The sequence below is a fragment of the Nerophis lumbriciformis genome, linkage group LG12 (assembly GCF_033978685.3).
Source record: "Nerophis lumbriciformis linkage group LG12, RoL_Nlum_v2.1, whole genome shotgun sequence".
In the NCBI taxonomy this organism is placed as follows: Eukaryota; Metazoa; Chordata; class Actinopteri; order Syngnathiformes; family Syngnathidae; genus Nerophis; species Nerophis lumbriciformis.
In genome coordinates, this window is record NC_084559.2 from 15,900,363 (window position 1) to 15,927,932 (window position 27,570).

The following is a 27,570-nucleotide window of genomic DNA, read 5'->3' on the forward strand; positions in this document are numbered from 1 at the left end:
GAATTGTCCATCCTTGTTCTATTCTCTGTCACTATTTTTCTAACCATGCTGAACACCCTTTCGCAGGTACCCAGAAAGGTTTCGAGTACCACCAAAAAAACTGAATCTCTGAAGACAGTATAAAAATCTGTGTTAAAGATGTACAAACACTGTTTGTATAATAAGCATGTTATTTTTTTACAAATGAGGGTTAAGAGTTCATTACTAAAAAAAAAAGAAAAGAATGTGGCTTAAGTACAGTTTTTTAATCGAGCTGCTGCATTTTTTGGTTGGGTTGTTTATTTATTTTGAGTAACTTCTATACATTTCTAAAAGGGGAGGAATGTAATAGAGTGATCTATGTTTGTCTGTTGCCATCTCCTGGTGAATGTTGGCTATAGCGTACTGGGGTTACTTTTTGGTTGGCCAACGATTTACGTGGTGTTGCGCACCTGACGTCACTCAGGTCCGCATGGAGCTGGAGGGGGCGTGGCTTCCAGCTCCGCCTGAATTTCGGGATATTTTCGGGAGAAAATTTGTCCCGGGAGGTTTTCGGGAGAAGCGCTGAATTTCGGGAGTCTCCCGGAAAATCCGGGAGGGTTGGCAAGTATGCTCTCCAAACTTCCTCCCTCCCCTTGCACCCGGCCGCTCACTGTTAAAGACAACAGATGATTAGATCAACACGTACCACCTGTGAAATCTACTCACCTGCCAGCTGTGTCTCGCCGTCAGCACATGCCGATGGTGCTCGTCCTCAGCACCATGGACAGCGGCGGTGATCTTTTCTCCTGCAAGCGTGCCGACCACACCTCCCCCCAACAATATTAAAACAACAAATTCATTTTTTTCTTCATCTTTTTCCATTTTCACACACCTCTGAGAGAGGTCCAGGGAGTGTGTTTAATTGTACTAGTACTTATTGGCACCCTAAGCAGAGTTTCATTTTAAGGTCCTCTCCCCCATCATGTTTTTTCACACTTTTTTATTCAAGACAAGCAATTTTTAATGCTTTTTTAATTTAGAATTGAATTTAGACCAAACTGAGTTAATAATTAGCTCAACACAAAGTACTGATGCTGTGTCTTTTAGGTCAAGGTGAATATCTTGGGTGAAATAGTGGAGAAGGGCAGCACCAACCTCGGCGTGGACACGGAGAAGTTCAGTCTGCACTCGGCCATCTACTCCGCCCGCCCTAACGTTCGCTGTCTGCTCCACCTTCACACACCGGCCACAGCTGCAGTAAGTCCTTTTGGGAGATAAGGAGGTTGTTGTCTTGTCAATGGTGCTCACATTTACTACAACATCACGCTTGATGGGGCTGGCAATAACAATACTCAACAAATGTGGCTATAGCATGTGACTGTCCAGCATTAAAGTACACTGCTACCTCGTTAGGGCACACAATGACCAAATTGTACGGAAACTGAACACATTTTCCCATAAGAAATCCAATTAATCATTTTCACACCCTAAAATATTAACACAACATACATTTTATAGAGAATAATTACTCATCTTATAGTCGATGATATAGATACTATAGTCATCTTAGTACATTGCTATAATTGTATTTCTTGAAGTCAATCAATCAATGTTTATTTATATAGCCCTAAATCACAAGTGTCTCAAAGGGCTGTACAAGCCACAATGACATCCTCGGTTCAGAGCCCACAGCAGGGCAAGGAAAAACTCACAACCCAGTGGGACAACAATATGAATGACTATGAGAAACCTTGGAGAGGACCGCATATGTGGGTGACTCCCCCAACCCCCTCTAGGGGAGACCGGATGCAATGGACGTCGAGTGGGTCTAGCATAATATTGTGAAAGTCCAGTCCGTAGTGGATCTAACATAATAGTGAGAGTCCAGTCCATAGTGGATCTAATATAGTAGTGTGAGAGTCCAGTCCATAGTGGATCTAACATAATAGTGAGAGTCCAGTCCATAGTGGATCCAACATAATAGTGAGAGTCCAGTCCATAGTGGATCTGACATAATAGTGAGAGTCCAGTCCATAGTGGATCTAACATAATAGTGAGAGTCCAGTCCATAGTGGATCTAACATAATAGTGAGAGCCCAGTCCATAGTTGATATAGCATAATATTGTAAGAGTCCAGTCCATAGTGGATTTAACATAGTAGTGAAAGTCCAGTCCATAGTGGATCTAACATAATAGTGAAAGTCCAGTCCATAGTGGATCTAACATAATAGTGAGAGAGTCCAGTCCATAGTGGATCTAACATAATAGTGAGAGTCCAGTCCATAGTGGATCTAACATAATAGTGAAAGTCCAGTCCATAGTGGATCTAACATAATAGTGAGAGAGTCCAGTCCATAGTGGATCTAACATAATAGTGAGAGAGTCCAGTCCATAGTGGATCTAACATAATAGTGAGAGTCCAGTCCATAGTGGATCTAACATAATAGTGAGAGTACAGTCCATAGTGGATCTAACATAACAGTGTGAGAGTTCAATCCTTAGTGGATCTAACATAATAGTGAGAGTCCAGTCCATTGTGGATCTAAAATAATAGTGAGAGTCCAGTCCATAGTGGATCTAACATAATAGTGAAAGTCCAGTCCATAGTGGATCCAACATAATAGTGAGAGAGTCCAGTCCATAGTGGATCTAACATAATAGTGAGAGAGTCCAGTCCATAGTGGATCTAACATAATAGTGAGAGTCCAGTCCATAGTGGATCTAACATAACAGTGTGAGAGTCCAGTCCTTAGTGGATCTAACATAATAGTGAGAGTCCAGTCCATAGTGGATCTAACATAATAGTGATAGTCCAGTCCATAGTGGATCTAACATAATAGTGAAAGTCCAGTCCATAGTGGATCTAACATAATAGTGTGAGAGTCCAGTCCATAGTGGATCTAACATAATAGTGAGAGTCCAGTCCATAGTGGATCTAACATAATAGTGAGAGTCCAGTCCATAGTGGATCTAACATAATAGTGTGAGAGTCCAGTCCATAGTGGATCTAACATAATAGTGAGAGTCCAGTCCATAGTGGATCTAACATAATAGTGTGAGAGTCCAGTCCATAGTGGATCTAACATAATAGTGTGAGAGTCCAGTCCATAGTGGATCTAACATAATAGTGAGAGTCCAGTCCATAGTGGATCTAGCATAATATTGTGAGAGTCCAGTCCATAGTGGATTTAACATAATAGAGTGAGAGTCCAGTCCATATTGGATCTAGCATAAGATTGTGAGAGTCCAGTCCATAGTGGATCTAACATAATAGTGAGAGTCCAGTCCATAGTGGATCTAACATAATAGTGAAAGTCCAGTCCATAGTGGATCTAGCATAATAGTGAAAGTCCAGTCCATAGTGGATCTAACATAATAGTGAGAGTCCAGTCCATAGTGAATCTAACATAATAGTGAGAGAGTCCAGTCCATAGTGGATCTAACATAATAGTGAGAGTCCAGTCCATAGTGGATCTAACATAATAGTGAGAGTCCAGTCCATAGTGGATCTAACATAATAGTGAGAGTCCAGTCCATAGTGGATCTAACATAATAGTGAGAGTCCAGTCCATAGTGGATCTAACATAATAGTGAGAGTCCAGTCCATAGTGGATCTAACATAATAGTGAGAGTCCAGTCCATAGTGGGGCCAGCCGGAAACCATCCAGAGCGGAGACGGGTCAGCAGCACAGAGATGTCCCCAACCGATGCACAGGCGAGCGGTCCACCCCGGGTCCCGACCCTGGACAGCCAGCACCTCATCCATGGCCACCGGACCTGTGCCCCCCTTCCACAAGGGAGAGGGGGGCAGAGCAGAAAAGAAAAGAGACGGCAGATCAACTGGTCTAAAAAGGGGGTCTATTTAAAGGCTAGAGTATACAAATGAGTTTTAAGATGGGACTTAAATGCTAGCAAAAGTCAACAGTGTTGATGGCACACTCACTGGCTGTATCGACACTGCACTGATACTGTGTTGATGTTTCATAATGGTGCCATCTGCAGGAGTAAACAACTCACGACATTTGCTCTGCAGTTAGTTACACTTACTAGTTAGCAATGAGCATATATGTTTGTGTGTTTATGTATACAGTATGTGTATTCTGTATATGTGTGTATATGTATTTGTAAATGTCTGTGTGTGTCTATATATGTATTAGTTTTGTAACGATACCAATATTTTGGTGCCGGTACTGGTACTAAAATTATTTCGGTACTTTTCTAAATAAAGGGGACCACAAAAAAATTGCATTTTTGGCTTTATTTTAACAAAAAATCTGAGGGTACATTAAACATATGTTTATTATTGCAGTTAAGTCCTTAAATAACATTTAAAAAAGTAAAAGTCTGGCAACTAAGCTGCCAGTTTTTTTTCTGTAAAAAAAACAGTGGTAAAATCCACAGATTTGTTTTACTCTTTACGTTAAAAAAAAAATTAATATTAAAATTCATAGGCAAATTCATGAATTATTTACTGTTACAAGCAGCCCTCCAATGGCAGCCAATGATAACAAGTTTGACAACCCTGATCCAGAATAAACCACACAGGGAGCAGGGAAGCGAGGAAGCAGCAGACCACTCGATGATGTAAACATAGGGACACACTGTAGTGATCACATCGCCGCTATAAATAGTTAGTCTGCGTTAGCACTTATAATAACAATATCAATAATGTTTGGTTAATATTCAAGTCACGAAATTTCAATTGAGTATTGTTGGCGCTTTTTTAATGGTTATTTATCAGATTTTATGGGCGGAATAGTGGAGCTTTGCTGTAAGCTGACTTTTATTTAGGTTTATTTAATATTTAGAATGCATTAAGACGAAAAAAACATCCGTCGTCATAGGTTTCAAAATGATTGTGCTCAAAAAGTGCAGTTCCCATTTAAGTCATGTGCTTAGTTAGTGATGTAAACATCAAGTTTGACTGACAAATGTCTGTTTTAAGGTGTCAGCAGTTAAATGTGGCCTCCTGCCTCTGTGTCAATAAAATACCTTATATTTTTTTTCTTTACTTTCTTATTTTCTTACTAAAGAAAATGGGGGTTTTTTTCTAGAATGACAGGAAAAACAAATAGTGTCCAATATTGCAACAAATATTATATTATACAACTTTTTTGGTCAAATTCCAAATAAATACTTAAATATCTGCTTAACTTATGATTTCGAAGCAAGTTATCCATCAAATTGTACACTAGCAAAATGACCAATACATTTTACTGTAAAATTTAGAGAGTTTTTTACAGCATATGTAAGTTGAAAAAAACGACCAATGTTTGTTTTGTTTTTTTACAATAAAATTCTGTCGACTTAGCTGTCAGTTATGTTTTGTTTTTACTGTAAAATCCACAGTTGATGATTTTATGGTACCACATTTTATTACGGTAAAAAATTGGCAGCCGAGTTGCCAAAATAAAATTAAACAGCGGTACTGTATTTCTATTTACAGTAATATGTTGTAAAAATAATAATAATAAAAATAAAAAAAACATATATTTTACAGTAAAAGTCTGGCAACTAAGCTGCCAGTTTTTTTTCCTGTAAAAAACAGTGGTAAAATCCACAGATTTGTTTTACTCTTTACGTAAAAAAAAAACATTTTATATTAAAATTCATAGGCAAATTCATGAATTATTTACTGTTACAAGCAGCCCTCTAATGGCAGCCAATGAAAACAAGTTTGACAACCCTGATCTAGAATAAACCACACAGGGAGCAGGGAAGCGAGGAAGCAGCAGACACTCGATGATGTAAACATAGGGACACACGGTAGTGATCACATCACCGCTATAAATAGTTAGTCTGCGTTAGCACTTATAATAACAATATCAATAATATTTGGTTAATATTCAAGTCACGAAATGTCAATTGAGTATTGTTGGCACTTTTTTAATGGTTATTTGTCAGATTTTATGGGCGGAATAGTAGAGCTTCGCTGTAAGCTGACTCTTATTTACGTTTATTTAATATTTAGAATGCATTAAAATGAAAAAAACATCCGTCGTCATAGGTTTCAAAATGATTGTGCTCAAAAAGTGCAGTTCCCCTTGAAGTCATGTGCTTAGTTGGTTGATGTAAACATCAAGTTTGACTGACAAATGTCTGTTTTAAGGTGTCAGCAGTTAAATGTGGCCTCCTGCCTCTGTGTCAATAAAATACCTTATATTTTCTTTCTTTACTTTCTTATTTTCTTACTAAAGGTATTAGGTTTTTTTTTTCTAGAATGACAGGAAAAACAAATAGTGTCCAATATTGCAACAAATATTATATTATGCAACTTTTTTGGTCAAAATCCAAATAAATACTTAAATATCTGCTTAACTTATGATTTCGAAGCAAGTTATCCATCAAATTGTACACTATCAAAATGACCAATATATCTTACTGTAAAATTATACTGTAAAATTTTACTGTAAAATTTTACTGTAAAATTTTACTGTAAAATTTAGAGAGTTTTTTACAGTATATGTAAGTTGAAAAAAACGACCAATGTTTGTTTTTTGTTTTTTTACAATAAAATTCTGTCGACTTAGCTGTCAGTTATGTTTTGTTTTTACTGTAAAATCCACAGTTGATGATTTTATGGTACCACATTTTATTATGGTAAAAACTGGCAGTCGAGTTGCCAAAATAAAACTAAACAGCGGTACTGTATTTCTATTTACAGTAATATGTTGTAAAAATAATAATATTAAAAAACAACAACATATATTTTACAGTAAAAGTCTGGCAACTAAGCTGCCAGTTTTTTTCTGTAAAAAAACAGTGGTAAAATCCACAGATTTGTTTTACTCTTTACGTAATACAATTTTTAAATATTAAAATTCATAGGTAAATTCACTAATTATTTACTGTTACAAGCGGCCCTCTAATGGCAGCCAATGAAAACAAGTTTGACAACCCTTATCTAGAATAAACCACACAGGGAGCAGGGAAGCGAGGAAGCAGCAGACCACTCGATGATGTAAACATAGGGACACACGGTAGTGATCACATCACCGCTATAAATAGTTAGTCTGCGTTAGCACTTATAATAACAATATCAATAATATTTGGTTAATATTCAAGTCACGAAATGTCAATTGAGTATTGTTGGCGCTTTTTTAATGGTTATTTATCAGATTTTATGGGCGGAATAGTGGAGCTTTGCTGTAAGCTGACTCTTATTTAGGTTTATTTAATATTTAGAATGCATTAAAACAAAAAAAACATCCGTCGTCATAGGTTTCAAAATGATTGTGCTCAAAAAGTGCAGTTCCCCTTGAAGTCATGTGCTTAGTTGGTTGATGTAACCATCAAGTTTGACTGACAAATGTCTGTTTTAAGGTGTCAGCAGTTAAATGTGGCCTCCTGCCGCTGTCCCACGAGGCCCTGCTGGTCGGCGACGTCGCCTACTTCGAATACAACGGCGTCATGGAGGCGGAGGAAGAACGTGTGGAGCTTCAGAAGAGCCTCGGGCCAACTTGCAAAGTAGGCACACGACAAAAAGTAGACGCACCTCAAAAGAGAAATGTAATTGAGCAGCTGCTTTGTGCAGACCGCCAGCAATATTAAGATTGAAGTGAGTTCAATAAGAAAATGGATGGATGGAACCTGAGGGCTGAGGACCAGCAGTAAAGTTTACTACTCGGTATGGTGTAATCCACTTCTGAGAGCAGGAGTCAATTGGGCCACTTACATGCTGCCTGTAGAGGGCGCCCATGTGACACATGTATGATGAGTCAGGGGGGGTCTAGCGCCTTTTCACTGAGGGCCACATTGCAGCTATGGCTGCTCTCAGAGGGCCACTTGTTACAGTGAATATACTACAGGTAAAAGCCAGTAAATTAGAATATTTTGAAAAACTTGATTTATTTCAGTAATTGCATTCAAAAGGTGTAACTTGTACATTATATTTATTCATTGCACACAGACTGATGCATTCAAATGTTTATTTCATTTAATTTTGATGATTTGAAGTGGCAACAAATGAAAATCCAAAATTCCGTGTGTCACAAAATTAGAATATTACTTAAGGCTAATACAAAAAAGGGATTTTTAGAAATGTTGGCCAACTGAAAAGTATGAAAATGAAAAATATGAGCATGTACAATACTCAATACTTGGTTGGAGCTCCTTTTGCCTCAATTACTGCGTTAATGCGGCGTGGCATGGAGTCGATGAGTTTCTGGCACTGCTCAGGTGTTATGAGAGCCCAGGTTGCTCTGATAGTGGCCTTCAACTCTTCTGCGTTTTTGGGTCTGGCATTCTGCATCTTCCTTTTCACAATACCCCACAGATTTTCTATGGGGCTAAGGTCAGGGGAGTTGGCGGGCCAATTTAGAACAGAAATACCATGATCCGTAAACCAGGCACGGGTAGATTTTGCGCTGTGTGCAGGCGCCAAGTCCTGTTGGAACTTGAAATCTCCATCTCCATAGAGCAGGTCAGCAGCAGGAAGCATGAAGTGCTCTAAAACTTGCTGGTAGACGGCTGCGTTGACCCTGGAACTCAGGAAACAGAGTGGACCGACACCAGCAGATGACATGGCACCCCAAACCATCACCCAACCACGCAAATTTTGCATTTCCTTTGGAAATCGAGGTCCCAGAGTCTGGAGGAAGACAGGAGAGGCACAGGATCCACGTTGCCTGAAGTCTAGTGTAAAGTTTCCACCATCAGTGATGGTTTGGGGTGCCATGTCATCTGCTGGTGTCGGTCCACTCTGTTTCCTGAGATCCAGGGTCAACGCAGCCGTCTACCAGCAAGAAATCAAGTTTTTCAAAATATTCTAATTTACTGGCTTTTACCTGTATATAAGAATTCCATCCATCCATCCATTTTCTACCGCTTGTTCCTCTCAGGGTATAATATATAATTGCCTCATAATGTTATTACATACACAATTCTATTTTGTAGAAAAAAATGTGACATTACATTCAATCAATCATCCATCCATCCATCCATTTTCTACCTCTTATTCCCTTTGGGGTCGCGGGGGGCGCTGGAGCCTAGCCCTAAATCACAAGTGTCTCATAGGGCTGCACAAGCCACAACGACATCCGCGGTACAGAGCCCACATAAGGGCAAGGAAAAACTCACAACCCCAATGGGACGTCAATATGAATGAGAAACCTTGGAGAGGACCGCATATGTGGGTGACACACCCCCCTCCCCCCCTCCTCTAGGGGAGACCGGATGCAATGGACGTCGAGTGGGTCTGACATAATATTGTGAAAGTCCAGTCCATAGTGGATCTAACATAATAGTGAGAGTCCAGTCCATAGGGGATAGGGATGATGTTTGATAAGAAATGATCAAGCTCGAGCCCATTATCGAATCTTCTTATCGAACTGATTCCTTATAGATTCTTTTATCGAATCCAGATAGGTTGTTGTATATGGACAAAAACACACAATATTTGGTTTAACAAAAGCTCACTTTTATTTTATAAGAAAAAAAATACAATAAATAAATATTGACTGTTACCCCCCTAAAAAAATAAAAAAAATAAATATTGACTGTTGTTACCCAAAGTATATTAAGTGGGGTTTTTCAGAAAAACAAATATATACAGTAACACAAAAACAACCTGTCTCTGTGATCACTATAGGTGTATAAATAATAATATAGTGTTAAATAAAATCAGTCCCTTGGGCACAAAACTGAAAATAATACAGCTCTCCAAAAAGTGCACTTCTGCTGCTATTGGAACATACTAACTACACACAGGCAGACAGCTAACAAACAATCCAAGACGTCTAATAAAGTTCCAAAGCAGATTAATCCATTCAGGCTCTTTATTGTTGTTGATCTTGCTTTGTCTTTTCCTATCTTTACTTTTGTCTTGCACTAGACTGTTTTTATTTATTTTTTTTAACTGAAATACACACAATGACAAATGTTTAAGCCATGTGATTCAATTAACATACTGAAATGTAACACACAATATGTAAATATTAGCTTCACACAAATATACAGTACTATCATCAAACAAATACTTCTGAGTGTTGAAACTATTTCGATGGTGGAAATACACGACTGTCAGCCATTTTAAGTCCTCAAAACATCCATTGAAACAGTGCACAAAAATCGTTTTTCCATAAACATCTTAGTATCAAATGTAACCACTTTCCACCTTAATATTGAGGTTACATAAACAAGTTTAACAGTTTACTTACAGACTTATCTTTTCCAAGGCTTGTAAGAGCTAACACAACTTGTCTACTTCTCAATTGTCTCATGAACTTAACTGACGTCGTCAACCCGGAAGTGCCCAAACTATTGACGCGTAGTATTTTCATATCGCCACAAGGTGTCAGTAAGAGTCTACAATCAAATGGACATAACATTGCCCATTTGGGATTCGTTCCCAGGGATTCGAATAAAGAACCAACTCTTTTTCTTTACTATAGTGGCCTCGATAACGGTAACTGGTTCTCAAAAAGGGATTCGAGTCCATGTAATCGGTCATCCCTAATAGTGGATCTAACATAATAGTGAAAGTCCAGTCCATAGTGGATCTAACATAATAGGGAGAGTCCAGTCCATAGTGGATCTAACATAATAGTGTGAGAGTCCAGTCCATAGTGGATCTAACATAATAGTGTGAAAGTCCAGTCCGTAGTGGATCTAACATAATAGTGAGAGTCCAGTCCATAGTGGATCTAACATAATAGTGTGAAAGTCCAGTCCATAGTGGATCTAACATAATAGTGAGAGTCCAGTCCATAGTGGATCTAACATAATAGTGTGAGAGTCCAGTCAATAGTGGATCTCACATAATAGTGTGAAAGTCCAGTCCATAGTGGATCTAACATAATAGTGAGAGAGTCCAGTCTATAGTGGATCTAACATAATAGTGTGAGAGTCCAGTCCATAGTGGATCTAACATAATAGTGAGAGAGTCCAGTCCATAGTGGATCTAACATAACAGTGAGAGTCCAGTCTATAGTGGATCTAACATAATAGTGTGAGAGTCCAGTCCATAGTGGATCTAACATAATAGTGAGAGTCCAGTCCATAGTGGATCTAACTTAATAGTGAGAGAGTCCAGTCCATAGTGGATCTAACATAATAGTGAGAGTCCAGTCCATAGTGGATCTAACATAATAGTGAGAGTCCAGTCCATAGTGGATCTAACATAATAGTGTGAGAGTCCAGTCCATAGTGGATCTAACATAATAGTGAGAGTCCAGTCCATAGTGGATCTAACATAATAGTGAGAGAGTCCAGTCCATAGTGGATCTAACATAATAGTGAGAGTCCAGTCCATAGTGGGGCCAGTAGGAGATAATTCCGAGCGGAGACGGGTCAGCAGCGCAGAGATGTCCCCAACCGATGCACAGGCGAGCGGTCCACCCCGGGTCCCGACTCTGGACAGCCAGCACTTCATCCACGGCCACCGGACCAAAGAACAAATACATATAGTAAGAAAGATGAAGTGCTTTATCAATGCACATTATTTCCAGGCCAGATTTGGCCGCCTGGCCTTGAGTTTGACACATGTGGTCTCAGCACTACTGAGCATAATAATGATTATTTTTGCCACCTATCATCCAGTTGTCCATGTGGCCTATATTTGCAACCACCACTGCTGCAAAGAATGGCTTCTAAATGAACAAATCATGAACTGCAGCAAGATTTAAGCTTTTAGTTCGCACTTTGACTATTTTAATCAAGTTGATTTCAATGCTGTGAAGGTACTGGTGCTTAGAAATCACGGAATAGTCGCCCTGGGGGAGTCTGTGGAAGAGGCCTTCTTCACGATCTACCACATCCAGGCTGCCTGTCAGATACAGGTACACACTCGTACACCCTTCTTCAAATATTATCGGAATCTAAACGTTTCTCATTTTTTGAATATCATTTGTGGCAGGTGTCAGCACTGTGCAGTGCGGGCGGTGAAAAAAACCTGATCATGCTGGACCGCACCACCTATAAACCCAACTATGCTGGCACTGTGGGCAGAGCCGGCTCCACCTTTGGCCCCATGCACAAAAGTCGCATTGGAGAACACGAGTTTGAGGCCCTCATGAGAACCTTAGATAACTTGGTGAGTCACTTCTACAACTAAAGTTCTAAAGCAGTAAAAAGTGAAATACAGTGGAAATTAACATGTTTAAGTCGGCCAACTCATCAAGTCTTAGTCTTTCGTGTTCCGTTCTGCCTACATAAAAAGGTAATTTCTTTAAAAATGCACTGTTTATGTCAACATGTGTTTTACTATTGTTAACTTTGACCTTTGCCCATACCGCTATTGTGCTTTTTGCTAAAGTAGATACAGTAGTACCTCATTTTCTTAGCTTAGTTGGTTCTGTGACCGAGCTCTTAACTCAAGTCAGTTTTAACTCAAATCAACATTTCCCATTGAAATGAATTGAAATCAATTTAGCTGCCCAAAAACTAACTTTTGGATAAGGAATGTTATATGAAAAACAACACAACATAATCTACTATGTACAGTATGTGTATATATATATATATATTTATATGTATATATATATGTGTATGTATGTATGTGTATATATATGTCAGTGTAGATGTATGTATGTATGTATCTATATATATATATATATATATATATATATATACATATATATATATGTATGTATGTATGTATGTATATATATATATATATATATATATATATATATATATATATATATATATATATTAGAGATGCGCGGATAGGCAATTATTTCATCCGCAACCGCATCACAAAAGTCGTCAACCATCCGCATCCACCCGAACTAACATTTAATCAAAACCGCACCCGCCCGTTGTTATATATCTAATATAGACGATGCAAGGCATTAGTGAGGTTATAAAGCTTTTGCCTGTTAAAGAAAGGAGACTGATCCAATGTAGCAGAGACATTCAATGTGTGCCACGCTGTCACGGCCCAGACGCACACCAGTGCGCAATCATCTGGGAGCCGCGCTGAGTGCACCTCCAAGCGCGCTCGCGCCACTCAAATTGCTGCAGGCAGCTGCGTTCTATCTTGTTTTAACATCCTGTGGCACTCTTCTGGGATCACGGCGGACGAAACTGCTCATGCTCAGGGTGTTTGTGGAGGTTCTGGGTTTTGCACAAATGTGATGCACCATGTTAGATGTCCCGGTTTTGTGACTGTCGTAGACATAAACAGCGTCGCAGCTCTTGCAAATCACGTAGCCAGCATTACTATCATCCTGATTTACAACCTCATAAAAACGAGTCCACGCTGAACTTTTCTGGCCTTTTTTTCCCCTGGTCTTTAGTATTCCCTCTTTTAGTTTGTCGCGTACCACGTTTGCTGTCGGCGTTGCCATCTCTTTTTTTTTTCTTCTTCTGTTGTGGCATATGCTGCAGGTGCCTGCTCGTTTTTCGTATGTGGGTAACAACATTTAACTATGTATATATATTTCCGAATTGGTTTAACTGCCACCCGCCTGAATCTATTTAAAATCTAATTTTTTTTTATTTCAACCGCCCGACCCGCGGATAATCCGCGGACTCCGCGGTTGTGTCCGCAAACCGCGCATCTCTAATATATATATATATATATACTAGGAAAGCCACACAGGTTTCCTTTTACAAAAACCAAAACCATTGAAGTTGTCACATTGGGTAAATGGTAAATAAAAACAGAATACAATGATTTGCAAATCCTTTTCAACTTATATTCAATTGAATAGACTGCAAAGACAAGATACTTAACATTCGAACTGGTAAACTTTGTTATTTCTTGCAAATATTAGCTCATTCGGAATTTGATGCCTGCAACATGTTTCCAAAAAGCTGGCACAAGTGGCAAAAAAGACTGAGAAAGTTGAGGAATGCTCATCAAACACTTATTTGGAACATCCCACAGGTGAACAGGCTAATTGGGAACGGGTGGGAGCCATGATTGGGTATAAAAGCAGCTTCCATGAAATGCTCAGTCATTCACAAACAAGGATGGGGCGAGGGTCACCACTTTGTCAACAAATGTCTGAGCAAATTGTCGAACAGTTTAAGAACAACATTTCTCAACCAGCTATTGCAAGGAATTTAGGGATTCCACCATCTACAGTCCGTAATGTCATCAAAGGGTTCAGAGAATCTGGAGAAATCACTGCACGTAAGCAGCTAAGCCCGTGACCTTTGATCCCTCAGGAGGTACCGCATCAAAAAGCGACATCAGTGTGTAAAGGATATCACCACATGGGCTCAGGAACACTTCAGAGAACCACTGTCAGTAACTACAGTTGGTCGCTACACCTGTAAGTGCAAGTTAAAACTCTCCTACGCAAAGCGAAAGCCATTTATCAACAACACCCAGAAACGCTGCCAGCTTCGCTGGGCCCGAGCTCATCTAAGATGGACTGATGCAAAGTGGAAAAGTGTTCTGTGGTCTGACGAGTCCACATTTCAAATTGTTTTTGGAAACTGTGGACGTCGTGTCCTCCGGACCAAAGAGGAAAAGAACCATCCGGATTGTTATAGGCGCAAAGTTGAAAAGCCAGCATCTGTGATGGTATGGGGGTGTATTAGTGCCCAAGACATGGGTAACTTACACATCTGTGAAGGCACCATTAATGCTGAAAGGTTTATACAGGTTTTGGAGCAACATATGATGTCATCCAAGCACGGACGCCCCTGCTTATTTCAGCAAGACAATGCCAAGCCACATTCTGCACGTGTTACATCAACGTGGCTTCATAGTAAAAGAGTGCGGGTACTAGACTGGCCTGCCTGTAGTCCAGACCTGTCTCCCATTGAAAATGTGTGGCGCATTATGAAGCCTAAAATAGCACAACGGAGACCCCCGGACTGTTGAACAACTTAAGCTGTACATCAAGCAAGAATGGGAAAGAATTCCACCTGAGAAGCTTAAAAAATGTGTCTCCTCAATTCCCAAACGTTTACTGAGTGTTGTTAAAAGGAAAGGCCATGTAACACAGTGGTAAAAATGCCCCTGTGACAACTTTTTTGCAATGTGTTGCTGCCATTAAATTCTAAGTTAATGATTATTTGCAAAAAAAAATTAAGTTTCTCAGTGTGAACATTAAATATCTTGTCTTTGCAGTCTATTCAATTAAATATAAGTTGAAATGGATTTGCAAATCATTGTATTATGTTTTTATTTACCATTTACACAACGTGACAACTTCACTGGTTTTGGGTTTTGTATGTGGTATTCTGGATTTGCGTTGCTGGAACAACTAATCCTAGTCAGACCTAAGACTTTTACACAGTACAGTACTGTATTGGAAGAAAAGCATGTACGGTAAGCTGTGATGGTGACTGTGAGCCTGGATCGAGTTATATGTTACAAAATGGTAACCTCTACCGCCTGGTGTCTTCCAGGGGTACCGTACAGGCTACGCGTACCGTTTCCCCTTGCTTCTGGAAAGAACGCGGACTCGAAGGGATATAGAAGTTCCTGCGACCGCCACAGCCTTTCACCAGTTTGACGACGACGGAGTTCCTCTGGGCCTCAAGCAGCACCCTTTTACTCAGCGCCAGCAGCAGGAGAGAACGCGATGGCTCAACACCCCGAACACCTACCAGAAAGTCAGCCAGGAGCAGGCCAGTCCTGGACAGCGCACCACCGTAAGCATGTTCAGTTACAGATGTGACAGGTTTGGCGTGTTTGAGACAATGTCTGTGCACTGTAAGTGAACGGACACATACAGTTGATAGACAATTGCGACAGCTAATCAGATCACGAGTTGTTGTCAGTAAGGCCTTCTAGATGTTGGACGTGACATTTACGCGTCCTGTGATTGGTTACTCACTGGTTTGAGCCGCGGCGGTGCTATGCAGATCACCAGAGCCACAGAATTTGAGAACACATACAGTTGATAGACAGTTGCGATAGCCAATCAGATCACAAGTTGTTGGCAGTAGCCTATCCAGGTAGCCTGATGTTAACAAGACTGTGATTGGATACTCACTTGTCATTCCAAAGTGAGTATTGTGGAGCATATATGTTTAGAGTATCTAGTACTTTTCCTTTGTATATTCTACCAGTTTCTCTTGTCTTCAGAGGCCTGTTTAGTGTCTTAACCTTGGAATGTGAAATACAACCCCCACTCTCTTCCTTATCAGTGTTGTGAGGGGGAGAGAGGGGGGCTTTCTTTGTGTGCAAGGAGTTGGCTTTTCCGTTTGAATGTCAGATCAACTAGAGTAGCCGATATGAATGTATTGGTTAAGATGATCTCCTAAAGCAGGGGTGCTCACACTTTTTCTGCAGGCGAGCTACTTTTCAATTGATCAAGGCGTGGGGATCTACCTCATTCATATATATAATTTATATTTACTTATTTATTAAATATATGTTTTTGTTAACAAGTTAAAGGTGTTTAATGATAATGCTAGCATGTTTAACACATATAGTTAATATTGTTAAAAAATTAAAGGTGTTTAATGATAATACAAGTATGTTTAACACATATAGTTAATATTGTTAACAAGTTAAAGGTGTTTAAAGATAATACAAGCATGTTTAACACATATAGTTAATATTGTTAACAAGTTAAAGGTGTTTAAAGATAATGCAAGCATGTTTAACACATATAGTTAATATTGTTAACAAGTTAAAGGTGTTTAAAGATAATACAAGCATGTTTAACACATATAGTTAATATTGTTAACAAGTTAAAGGTGTTTTATGATAATACAAGCATGTTTAACACATATAGTTAATATTGTTAACAAGTTAAAGGTGTTTAAAGATAATACAAGCATGTTTAACACATATAGTTAATATTGTTAATAAGTTAAAGGTGTTTAAAGATAATACAAGCATGTTTAACACATATAGTTAATATTGTTAACAAGTTAAAGGTGTTTTATGATAATACAAGCATGTTTAACACATATAGTTAATATTGTTAACAAGTTAAAGGTGTTTAAAGATAATACAAGCATGTTTAACACATATAGTTAATATTGTTAACAAGTTAAGGTGTTTAAAGATAATACAAGCATGTTTAACACATATAGATTCCTTTCTTTCATGAAGACAAGAATATAAGTTGGTGTATTACCTGATTCTGATGACTTGCATTGATTGGAATCAGACAGTAGTGCTGATAACGTCCGCATTTTCGAATGGAGGAGAAAAAAAGTCCTCCTTTCTGTCCAATACCACATGAAAGTGGTTGGTTTTTGGCATCTTATTTGTCCAGCTTCCGTACTCCTTTGTATACACTTTACAAGAAATACATTGTCGGCAAACTCCGTAGCTTGCTAGCTTGTGCACGCCAGCTTTCTGAGACTCTTATTTTGTTAGCGCAACTGTGCAACTGTGCAGTCGGTCTTTGGAGTTTTGACGACAGGTACGGCGCCAGAGTCTGTTGAAATAAAGTGCTTCTCGCCTTCCTGTCTGTAATTTTAATGAGCTGGCAGCAGCCAGCGTCATCTCAGAAGACCCTCGGGTGCCGTGAATGTCAATCAAGTGACGAAAGTGACGTCATAGTGAAGATTTATGATCGCTCATTTTTAGGACTATTTTTTTAATGCCTGGCTGGTGATCGACTGACACACCCTCCGAGATCGACCGGTAGCTCGCGATCAACGTAATGAGCACCCCTGTCCTAAAGCTTTAGTAAAACTTGAAAATATTCCTATTCTGTCTTGATGTTCCCTCTTACTCAGCATATATGTCATCGAAAGAACTTGGGATTGACCAGTAACTTTGATTCCCTGGGAGGAAGAGCTGGTCGACGCAACAGTATCCAATCACAAGTTGCAATTTAGCAGGAAGCAGTTGACCCACAAAGAAGGAGAACAAAACGTTGATTAGGTGGCAGATATATATTTGCAAGGCCATTAAATAATTAATTTTACATATTTTAGCCGCACAGAACTTTAAGTTGTTTCCATCATTAAAAAACGAAACTCAGTAGCCGATATCGACAGTAAAAAGTCGTTCTCGCAAATGTTGGATATGAATTTAAAGCATAACCAAGCATGAATCACTATAGCTCTTGTCTCAAAGTAGGTGTATTGTCGCCACCTGTCACATCACACCATGAATTATCTTGAGTTTTTTGGTGTTTTTCTGTGTGTAGTGTCTTAGTCCTTGTCTTGCGCTCCTATTTTGGTGTTTTTTTTCCCCGTTTTGTTGGTATTTTCCTGTTGCAGCTTCATGTCTCCCTTTAGCGCTATTCTCCACACCTGCTTTGTTTTCGCAATCAAGACTATTTAAGTTGTGCGGACGCTTTTCTTCTTTGTGGGGACATTGTTGATTGTCATGTCATGTTCGGATGTACTTTGTAGACGCAGTCTCTGATCCACGCGCAGTAAGTCTTTGCTGTCGTCCAGCATTTTGTGTTTTGTTTACTTTGCAGCCAGTTCAGTTTTAGTTTCGTTTTGCAAAGCCATGCCTAAGCTTCAATGCCTTTTCTTAGGGGTGTTTGTGCTATAACAACACTCTCTAAATTTGGCCCCCCGAGTCAAAATAATTGCCCAGGCCTGCTTTAAAGTGTGTCATTGCTGACACCTAGAGACTTGGAGCTATGCTAACCTGAACAAAGTGTCGGCAGTCAAGTCTCTCCATTGCTCTGTGCACTTTGAACACGTCAATTATTCGGGCAATGTTTTAAAAAAAACATACTTTTTATGACCGGCTTAACTTCAACCCAATTATGGTGTCTATGATCCAGACATCATTACAATTCTGCTACAAAAGGACAGTCATAAAGTCATGTATTCATCCCGTGAGGGAAAGGAGGCGTTGGCTGTGTCAGGTCGGATGTTATTACTTCATATCAACTGAGGAGACCATCAAGACCAGGAGTGCGATTACAATGAAATGTAGAAGAGCAAAGAGAATAAGCCTTGAATCTTAATGAGATTCGGGACTATATTACACATTTTACACACACGCAAACACAAATTAGGGAAGGTAAAAAGGAAATGACTTCTTGCATTGCTGTAACAGGGACATTGCAAAGCGCATCAAACTGTTTTTTTTTTCCAACAATTCACCAATTTTAATACCGGTGTGAAAGAAGCTATGTTGACAATTATTGTTTTGTTTGTTTGTACATTACAACAAATTGGACAAAACTGCAATGATGTTTGTGCAATATGAAAACAATTGGTAGCTGACTGTCATGGAGACAGCTCCAGTAAAGTTTGACTCCCAAATATTGTGTAATCGGTATTCGGTCTGCAGCTGCAAAACATTTAAAGACTTATATAAGTGTTATAATGAAGACAACACATGATGTAAGTGGCTATATTAGCCTACTATCAAAGTGACTTTAAAAAGTCTTATATAAGTGTTATAATGAAGGCAACACATGATGTAAGTGGCTATATTAGCCTACTATCAAAGTGACTTTAAAAAGTCTTATATAAGTGTTAAAATGAAGGCAACACATGATGTAAGTGTCTATATTAGCCTACTATCAAAGTGACTTTAAAAAGACTTATATGAGTGTGTTATAATGAAGGCAACACATGATGTAAGTGTCTATATTAGCCTACTATCAAAGTGACTTTAAAAGTCTTATATAAGTGTTATAATGAAGGCAACACATGATGTAAGTGTCTATATTATCTATATTAGCCTACTATCAAAATGACTTTAAAAGTCTTATATGAGTGTTATAATGAAGGCAACACATGATGTAAGTGGCTATATTAGCCTACTATCAAATTTACTTTAAAAGTCTTATATAAGTGTTATAATGAAGGCAACACATGATGTAAGTGTCTATATTAGCCTACTATCAAAGTGACTTTAAAAAGTCTTATATAAGCGTGTTATAATGAAGGCAACACATGATGTAAGTGGCTAATTAGCAATATTAGCCTACTATCAAAATGACTTTAAAAGTCTTATATAAGTGTTATAATGAAGACAACACATGATGTAAGTGTCTATATTAGCCTACTATAAAAATGACTTTAAAAGTCTTAAATAAGTGTTGTAGTGAAGGCAACACATGATGTACAGTAAGTGTCTATATTAGCTATATTAGCCTACTATATAAGTGTTATAATGAAGACAACACATGATGTAAGTGTCTACATTAGCTATATTAGCTTACTATTAAAATTACTTTAAAAGTCCTATATACGTGTTATAATGAAGGCAACACATGATGTAAGTGTCTATATTAGCTATATTAGCCTACTATCAAAATGACTTTAAAAGTCTTATATACGTGTTATAATGAAGGCAACACATGATGTAAGTGTCTATATTAGCTATATTAGCCTACTATCAAAATGACTTTAAAAGTCTTATATAAGTTTTATAATGAAGGCAACACATGATGTAAGTGGCTAATTAGCAATATTAGCCTACTATCAAAATGACTTTAAAAGTCTTATATAAGTGTTATAATGAAGACAACACATGATGTAAGTGTCTATATTAGCCAACTATAAAAATGACTTTAAAAGTCTTAAATAAGTGTTGTAGTGAAGGCAACACATGATGTACAGTAAGTGTCTATATTAGCTATATTAGCCTACTATATAAGTGTTATAATGAAGACAACACATGATGTAAGTGTCTATATCAGCTATATTAGCCTACTATCAAAATGACTTTAAAAGTCTTATATAAGTGTTATAATGAAGGCAACACATGATGTAAGTGGCTAATTAGCAATATTAGCCTACTATCAAAATGACTTTAAAAGTCTTATATAAGTGTTATAATGAAGACAACACATAATATAAGTGTCTATATTAGCCTACTATAAAAATGACTTTAAAAGTCTTAAGTAAGTGTTGTAGTGAAGGCAACACATGATGTACAGTAAGTGTCTATATTAGCCTACTATATAAGTGTTATAATGAAGACAACACGGTGGACAGTTTAAATAAAGGGACAGTGAGATGGATGGATGAAGAGGATCTTAGGGAACGTGAGGGCGTGGCGACATGGATCAGGTCAGAGAGATAAGATGGAGAGAGGTTATGGATGGCTTTGAAAGTGAGGAGAATTATTTTAAAGTGGATGCGATGTTTGATGGGTAGCCAGTGGAGTTGCTGCAGAACAGGGGTGATGTGCTGGATTGAAGGGGTTCTGGTGATTATCCGGGCTGCAGAGTTCTGGAGAAGCTGAAGTTTGTGAAGTGACTTGTGAGGGAGACCAAACAGGAGAGAGTTGAAGTAGTCCAGGCGAGAGATGACCAGGCTATGGACTAGTATGGCAGCAGTATGTGGGGAAGACGATTAATGAGTAAAATAACAAAACAAAACATGATCCGGACCACAGATCATGACAGTGGCTCTGGAGCCGCGAGTTGCTGACCCCCGAGCGCCATGGAACATGCAGTAGATGTGGAAAAAGGGACTTGAGATACTGGTTATTTTATATAAATAGGAGGAGCTAGCGCTTTCTCACTGTTTACATCCTGGGTTCTCCCTCCCACCTCCCTGAAGGTCTCTGCATTGCAGAGAAGGCCACTTCTGAATCAGCTGTGACTGCTGCAGTGCAGCGTCTGCCCTCTAGTGGACAAACGCAGCAACACCAAATACATTTTAACTTGTCAATCTGTAATAAACAATCAGTGCAAAAAAGTCAGTGTTCAAAAACAAGAAAAAAAAATATACAAAAATTAGGGATATTTTATTTGAACTAAGCAAAATTATCTGCCAATAGAACAAGAAAACTCGGCTTGTCAAGACTTTCCAAAACAAGTCAAATTAGCTAACCTCAATGAACCCTAAAATACCTTAAAATTAGTATATTCTCACTAATAACAAGTGCACTTTTCTTGGTAGAAAAAAAAAGAGACCTTTTTGCTCAATACGTTGAAAAATATTCTTAAATGGGAACATTATCACAATTTCAGAAGGGTTAAAACCATTAAAAATCAGTTCCCAGTGGCTTATTATATTTTCCGAAGTTTTTTTCAAAATGTTACCCATCACGCAATATCCCTAAAAAAAGCTTCAAAGTGCCTGATTTTAACCATCGTTATATACACCCGTCCATTTTCCTGTGACATCACATAGTGAAGCCAACACAAACAAACATGGAGGAAAGAACAGCAAGCTATAGCGACATTAGCTCGGATTTAGACTCGGATTTCAGCGGCTTAAGCGATTCAACAGATTACGCATGTATTGAAACGGATGGTTGTAGTGTGGAGGCAGGTAGCGAAAACGAAATTGAAGAAGAAACTGAAGCTATTGAGCCATATCGGTTTGAACCGTATGCAAGCGAAACCGACGAAAACGACACGACAGCCAGCGACACGGGAGAAAGCGAGGACGAATTCGGCAATCGCCTTCTAACCAACGATTGGTATGTGTTTGTTTGGCATTAAAGGAAACTAACAATGTGGGCTTTGTACCGAGGATGTCGTTGTGGCTTGTGCAGCCCTTTGAGACACTTGTGATTTAGGGCTATATAAATAAAGATTGATTGATTGATTGATTGAACAACTATGAACTAGGTTTACAGCATATGAAATACATTTGGCAACAACATGCACTTTGAGAGTGCAGACAGCCCAGTTTTCATCAATTAATATATTCTGTAGACATACCCTCATCCGCTATCTTTTCCTGAAAGCTGATCTGTCCAGTTTTGGAGTTGATGTCAGCAGGCCAGGGAAGCTAGGGTCGATAGGGGGTTTAGCTCGCTCGTCTGCGGGAACAAACTGCCGCCATTGCTTGCCGTGCTACCGAGGTCCTTTGTCCCTGAATTGCTCACACACTCCGGCAGATTCAATGGGGGTCTTGCCATCTCTGTCGTAGCATAGCTTTCGTCGGTAAAGTGTGCGGAACAAACGTCCAATTTCTTGCCACTTTCGCATCTTTGGGCCACTGGTGCAACTTGAATCCGTCCCTGTTCGTGTTGTTACACGAACAGGGACAACACACCGACGAGGCATGATGTCTCCAAGGTACGGAAAACAGTCGAAAAAACGGAAAATAACAGAGCTGATTTGACTCGGTGTTTGAGAAAATGGCGGATTGCTTCCTGATGTGACGTCACCGTCATCGCTCCGAGAGCGAATATTAGAAAGGTGTTTAATTCGCCAAAATTCACCCATTTAGAGTTCGGAAATCGGTTAAAAAAATATATGGTCTTTTTTCTGCAACATCAAGGTATATATTGACGCTTACATAGGTCTGGTGATAATGTTCCCCTTTAAATTAGGTAAATGCTAGTGCCATTATCTTGACATAATGATATGCGCTCGGCATCATGATTTTTTTTCCCCATGCTTCAAGTAAGAAATTATTACTTTAAAAAAGTAATTTTACACTTGTGAGTGTTAATCTTAAGGCCCAAGCTGTTTGTTTACATGCTTTTTTTTAACTTCTCTTTGCTATTTGGGCTTATTGGACTCTAATTAGAATAAAAACTAAGAACCATCTTTTTATATTATATACTTAGTCCATAAGTACACAAACGTGTACATCATGTTTAGTGACATGCTAATTCTTAATTTTACACTTATTTTTTTTTCCAAATTCCATTGTATGTTATAGTCTTCTGACACCACCAGATGGCAGTATAAGTGTCCACATAAGTGGCCATAAGACCCCAATTCAGCAGTGTACACAATTTTGGAAATAAGAGCTAAAAGGTGCTGTCCACGCATGTGGCCACTAAGCCTTTAGATTTAATGACACAGCTTTGCATCAGTTGATATTCTAGTTTCAAGCATGTTTTACTCAATATAGGTCATCAAATCTCAGCAACAAGCTGTAATATCTTACTGAGATCATTTAGGACCAAAACCCTTAAAAGAAGTAAAACACTCTAACATAAAATCTGCTTAGTGAGAAGAATGATCTTATCAGACAGAAATTAAGCAAATATCACCCTTATTTGAGATATTTAATCTCACTTAGATTTCAGTTTTTGCAGTGTGAAGACAACATTATTGACAATACGGTGCTTCTTCTTTGTACAATACCTTCAACCGCTGTGTGTCCTCCTCAGTGGATGAAGGCCGAAGAGATGACACAAGCCGGCAGTACGTCCATGAAGATGGAGAACCCCAACCAGTTTGTCCCTCTGTTTACCAACCCCCGAGAGGTGATCGAGACCCGGAATAAGGTAACGTCGGGTCGTCCTTTCCTGTGAATTGTACAGATCATATTGACGATGAAGTCCTCTTCAGATCCGACAGCAGAATCGCCAGGACATGAAGACCGCAGGCCCACAGTCTCAAGTCCTTGCTAGTGTAATAACAGATGATAGTCCTCCGGTAAAATGCAACGTTTATACTTACTTTCTTCCTGGCAGATCGTTTTAGGAGCTTTGTTTTTTTTTTTGGATCCATTAGTCTCCGGTCACTCCGCCCCAAGTCCCACCGGAACCTGAAACTCCCAACCCCTTTAACCAGCTGACCGACCAGGAACTGGAGGAGTACCGGAAAGAAGTGCAGAAGAAACAGGACGATGGGACCAATGGTATGACTCACTCAGACTTTCTTCAACGTTTGTTCTTCTAAGCTTTGATTATCCAAGGGACAGAAACATAATTTCAATTATAGAGATGTCCGATAATATCGGACTGCCAATATTATCGGCCGATAAATGCTTTAAAATGTAATATCGGAAATTATCGGTTTCAAAAAGTAAAATTTACGACTTTTTAAAACGCCGCTGTGTACACGGACGTAGGCAGAAGTACAGAGCGCCAATAAACCTTAAAGGCACTTCCTTTGCGTGCCCGCCCAGTCACATAATATCCACGCATTTCACCCGTTCCACTGTCAAAACATTCCTCTTAATCAGGACAAAAAAACAACGTTTTTTTTTTACCTGGAAAAATTCCCGGTTTTACCGAAATTCCAGGAATTCCGTAATACCATTTCTCAATTCAACATGTTACTACTTCAACATTTCTCCACCGATTTGAACAATTCCAACACCAACCATTTCAACAAATTCAAGTTTTTGTTTTTTTTACCATTTCCCCCAAAAAAATTCCGCTTTTCCCGAAATCTCTCCATTTTTGGGAAATTCACATTGAAATGAATGGGACATTCTTCAAAGTTCCACAATTCCCACATTTTTCATCTGATTCAAACCGTTCCAACTTCAAACTGTTCAGCCTAGTCAGGAATCGCGGGGTTTCCCTTGACAAATTCCAAAAATTCCCAGATTTTCCAGAATTTCCAGATTTTCCTGGACATTTTTTCCCATTCAAAATGAATTGGCCATTTTTCAAACTTCCACCATTTCCCAATTTTTTAACCCATTCAAACCATTACACCTTCAACACATTCCACCATTCTGCAAATTTAAACTTCCCCTTTTCCAAGGTCCAAAAAATTCCATGATTTTCCAGAATTCCTCATTTTCCAAAGCCCCATTTCCACCTTTTTTTCTGGCGACTACTCCTTCTACATTTTTCAACGCATTTCAACCGTTCCACTGTCAAAACATTCCTCTTAATCAGGACAAAAAAATGGAAAAATTATCGGTTTTCCCGAAATTCCAGGAATTCCGTAATACCATTTCTCAATTCAACATGTTACTACTTCAACATTTCTCCACCGATTTGAAAAATTCCAATACCAACTAGAGATGGCCGATAATATCGGACTGCTGATATTATCGGCCGATAAATTCTTTAAAATGTAATGTCGGAAATTATCGGTATCGGTTTCAAAAAGTAAAATGTATGACTTTTTAAAACGCCGCTGTACAGAGTGGCACACGGACGTAAGGAGAAGTACAGAGCAGTTGTGTCTCCCAGTCATACTTGCCAACCCTCCCCATTTTCCCGGGAGACTCCCGAATTTCAGTGCCCCTCCCGAAAATCTCCCGGGCAACCATTCTCCCGAATTTCTCCCCATTTCCACCCAGACAACAATATTGGGGGCGTGCCTTAAAGGCACTGCCTTTCGTGCCGGCCCAATCACATAATATCTACGGCTTTTCACACACACAAGTGAATGCCATGCATACTTGGTCAACAGCCATACAGGTCACGCTGAGGGTGGCCGTTTAAACAACTTTAACACTGTTACAAATATGCGCCACACTGTGAACCCACACCAAACAAGAATGACAAACACATTTCGGGAGGACATCCGCACCCTAACACAACATAAACACAACAGAACAAATACCCAGAACCCCTTGCAGCAGTAACTCATCCGGGACGCTACAATATACACCCCCCGCTACCCTCTACCCGTCCACCTCAACCTCCTCATGCTCTCTCAGGGAGTGCATGTCCTAAATTCCAAGCTGCTGTTTTGAGGCATGTTAAAAAAAATAATGCACTTTGTGACTTCAATAATAAATACGGCAGTGCCATGTTGGCATTTTTTTCCCATAACTTGAGTTGATTTATTTTGGAAAACCTTGTTACATTGTTTAATGCATCCAGTGGGGCATCACAACAAAATTAGGCATAATAATGTGTTAATTCCACCACTGTATATATCGGTATCGGTTGATATTGGTATCGGTAATTAAGAGTTGAACAATATCGGATATCGGCAAAAAGGCCATTATCGGACATCTCTAATCATAATGTTAGTTAATTATCTACTAAAAAACCCTAAATATTCTGTGGTACATACATGAGATACGTAAGTGTCAAAAAGACAGCCAGATTTGGTGGATGAGAATAAAGCTAAAGGTCAAATATAGTGTAGAAATGCACCCAATTGTAGGAAATCTAGTGTTGATTTTATACATTTTATTTTGGGGTTGGCGTGGCAACACTTTGTGCTGATAGAAATGTTCCTTTTTTCTCAAAAGGTGCTCACATACCTGAATAGTTGCAGTGCACATGTTACCATGCACCTAGTTTCGGCTTTGTCAACCACGAGTTTTTGCAATGTAGGCAGAAGGAAGGAAATGGAGATCTGCAATATTCTTGTTAGTCCTAACACTAATAATGGACTGCTGTGACTTGCTAGCATACTGATGTACTTTGAAAGTTCAGATCTCATCTTCTTTTGGGGCAATAACTGTGATGTTTTGTCTCATGTCAAACCTCCATGTTTGTATCCTTCTTGCATGCATTTCATCTTATGATCTTATTCATTTCTAATACCGTATTTTCCGGACTATAAGGCGCACTTAAAATCCTTTTTTTTCCTCAAAACCCGACAGTGCGCCTTATTACCCGGTGCGCCTAATGTATGGAATAATTCTGGTTTTGCTTACCGACCTCGAAGCAATTTTATTTGGTACATGGTGTAATGATAAGTGTGACCAGTAGATGGCAGTCAAACATAAGAGATACGTGTCGACTGCAATATGATGGCAATATGACAACACCAACATTTTACATGTTCCATCGAAAATATAGAACATTACACACGGCGCTCAAAAATCCATCAAAATGCATTAGTACTGTCAGGTTCAAACACTGATGACATCCATTAAACAAGACAAGAGGCAAAGAATTAAACAGAGACAGAATTCAATTTGGACTCAATTGAGGAGACACGTCTGGACACGCTGTACCCTTGTACAGTATCTCAGCACGCTCTGCCAGAAGATTGCACTCCTCCTTCTTTTTTTTGACTTTCTCCCCCCACCTGACCACAGCTGCTTCCAGAGGGAAGTGGGTCGTAAACAGCGTTGCCTTTGGTTACCGAACAGTTCAAAAGGAGAGGTCGTAAAAAAGTTCAAAAAGAGTTCCATAAAATAGTTCAAAAAGAGTTCCATAAAATAGTTCAAAAAGAGTTCGTAAAATAC

At 39.0% G+C, this 27,570-nt stretch overlaps 1 protein-coding gene across 2 annotated transcripts in view; it reads left to right on the forward strand.

Moving 5' to 3' along the window:
• Window positions 1-27,570, forward strand: part of LOC140679261 (beta-adducin-like) — a 59,309-nt gene that overhangs the window by 22,997 nt on the left and 8,742 nt on the right. For both annotated transcript variants that reach the window (XM_072914322.1, XM_072914321.1), the window contains exons 6-13: window positions 1,069-1,218; window positions 7,285-7,428; window positions 11,640-11,738; window positions 11,816-11,992; window positions 15,271-15,516; window positions 23,840-23,956; window positions 24,021-24,107; window positions 24,186-24,312. In XM_072914322.1, coding sequence (XP_072770423.1) covers window positions 1,069-1,218; window positions 7,285-7,428; window positions 11,640-11,738; window positions 11,816-11,992; window positions 15,271-15,516; window positions 23,840-23,956; window positions 24,021-24,107; window positions 24,186-24,312 — 1,147 coding nt within the window. The remainder of the gene's footprint in view (window positions 1-1,068; window positions 1,219-7,284; window positions 7,429-11,639; window positions 11,739-11,815; window positions 11,993-15,270; window positions 15,517-23,839; window positions 23,957-24,020; window positions 24,108-24,185; window positions 24,313-27,570) is intronic.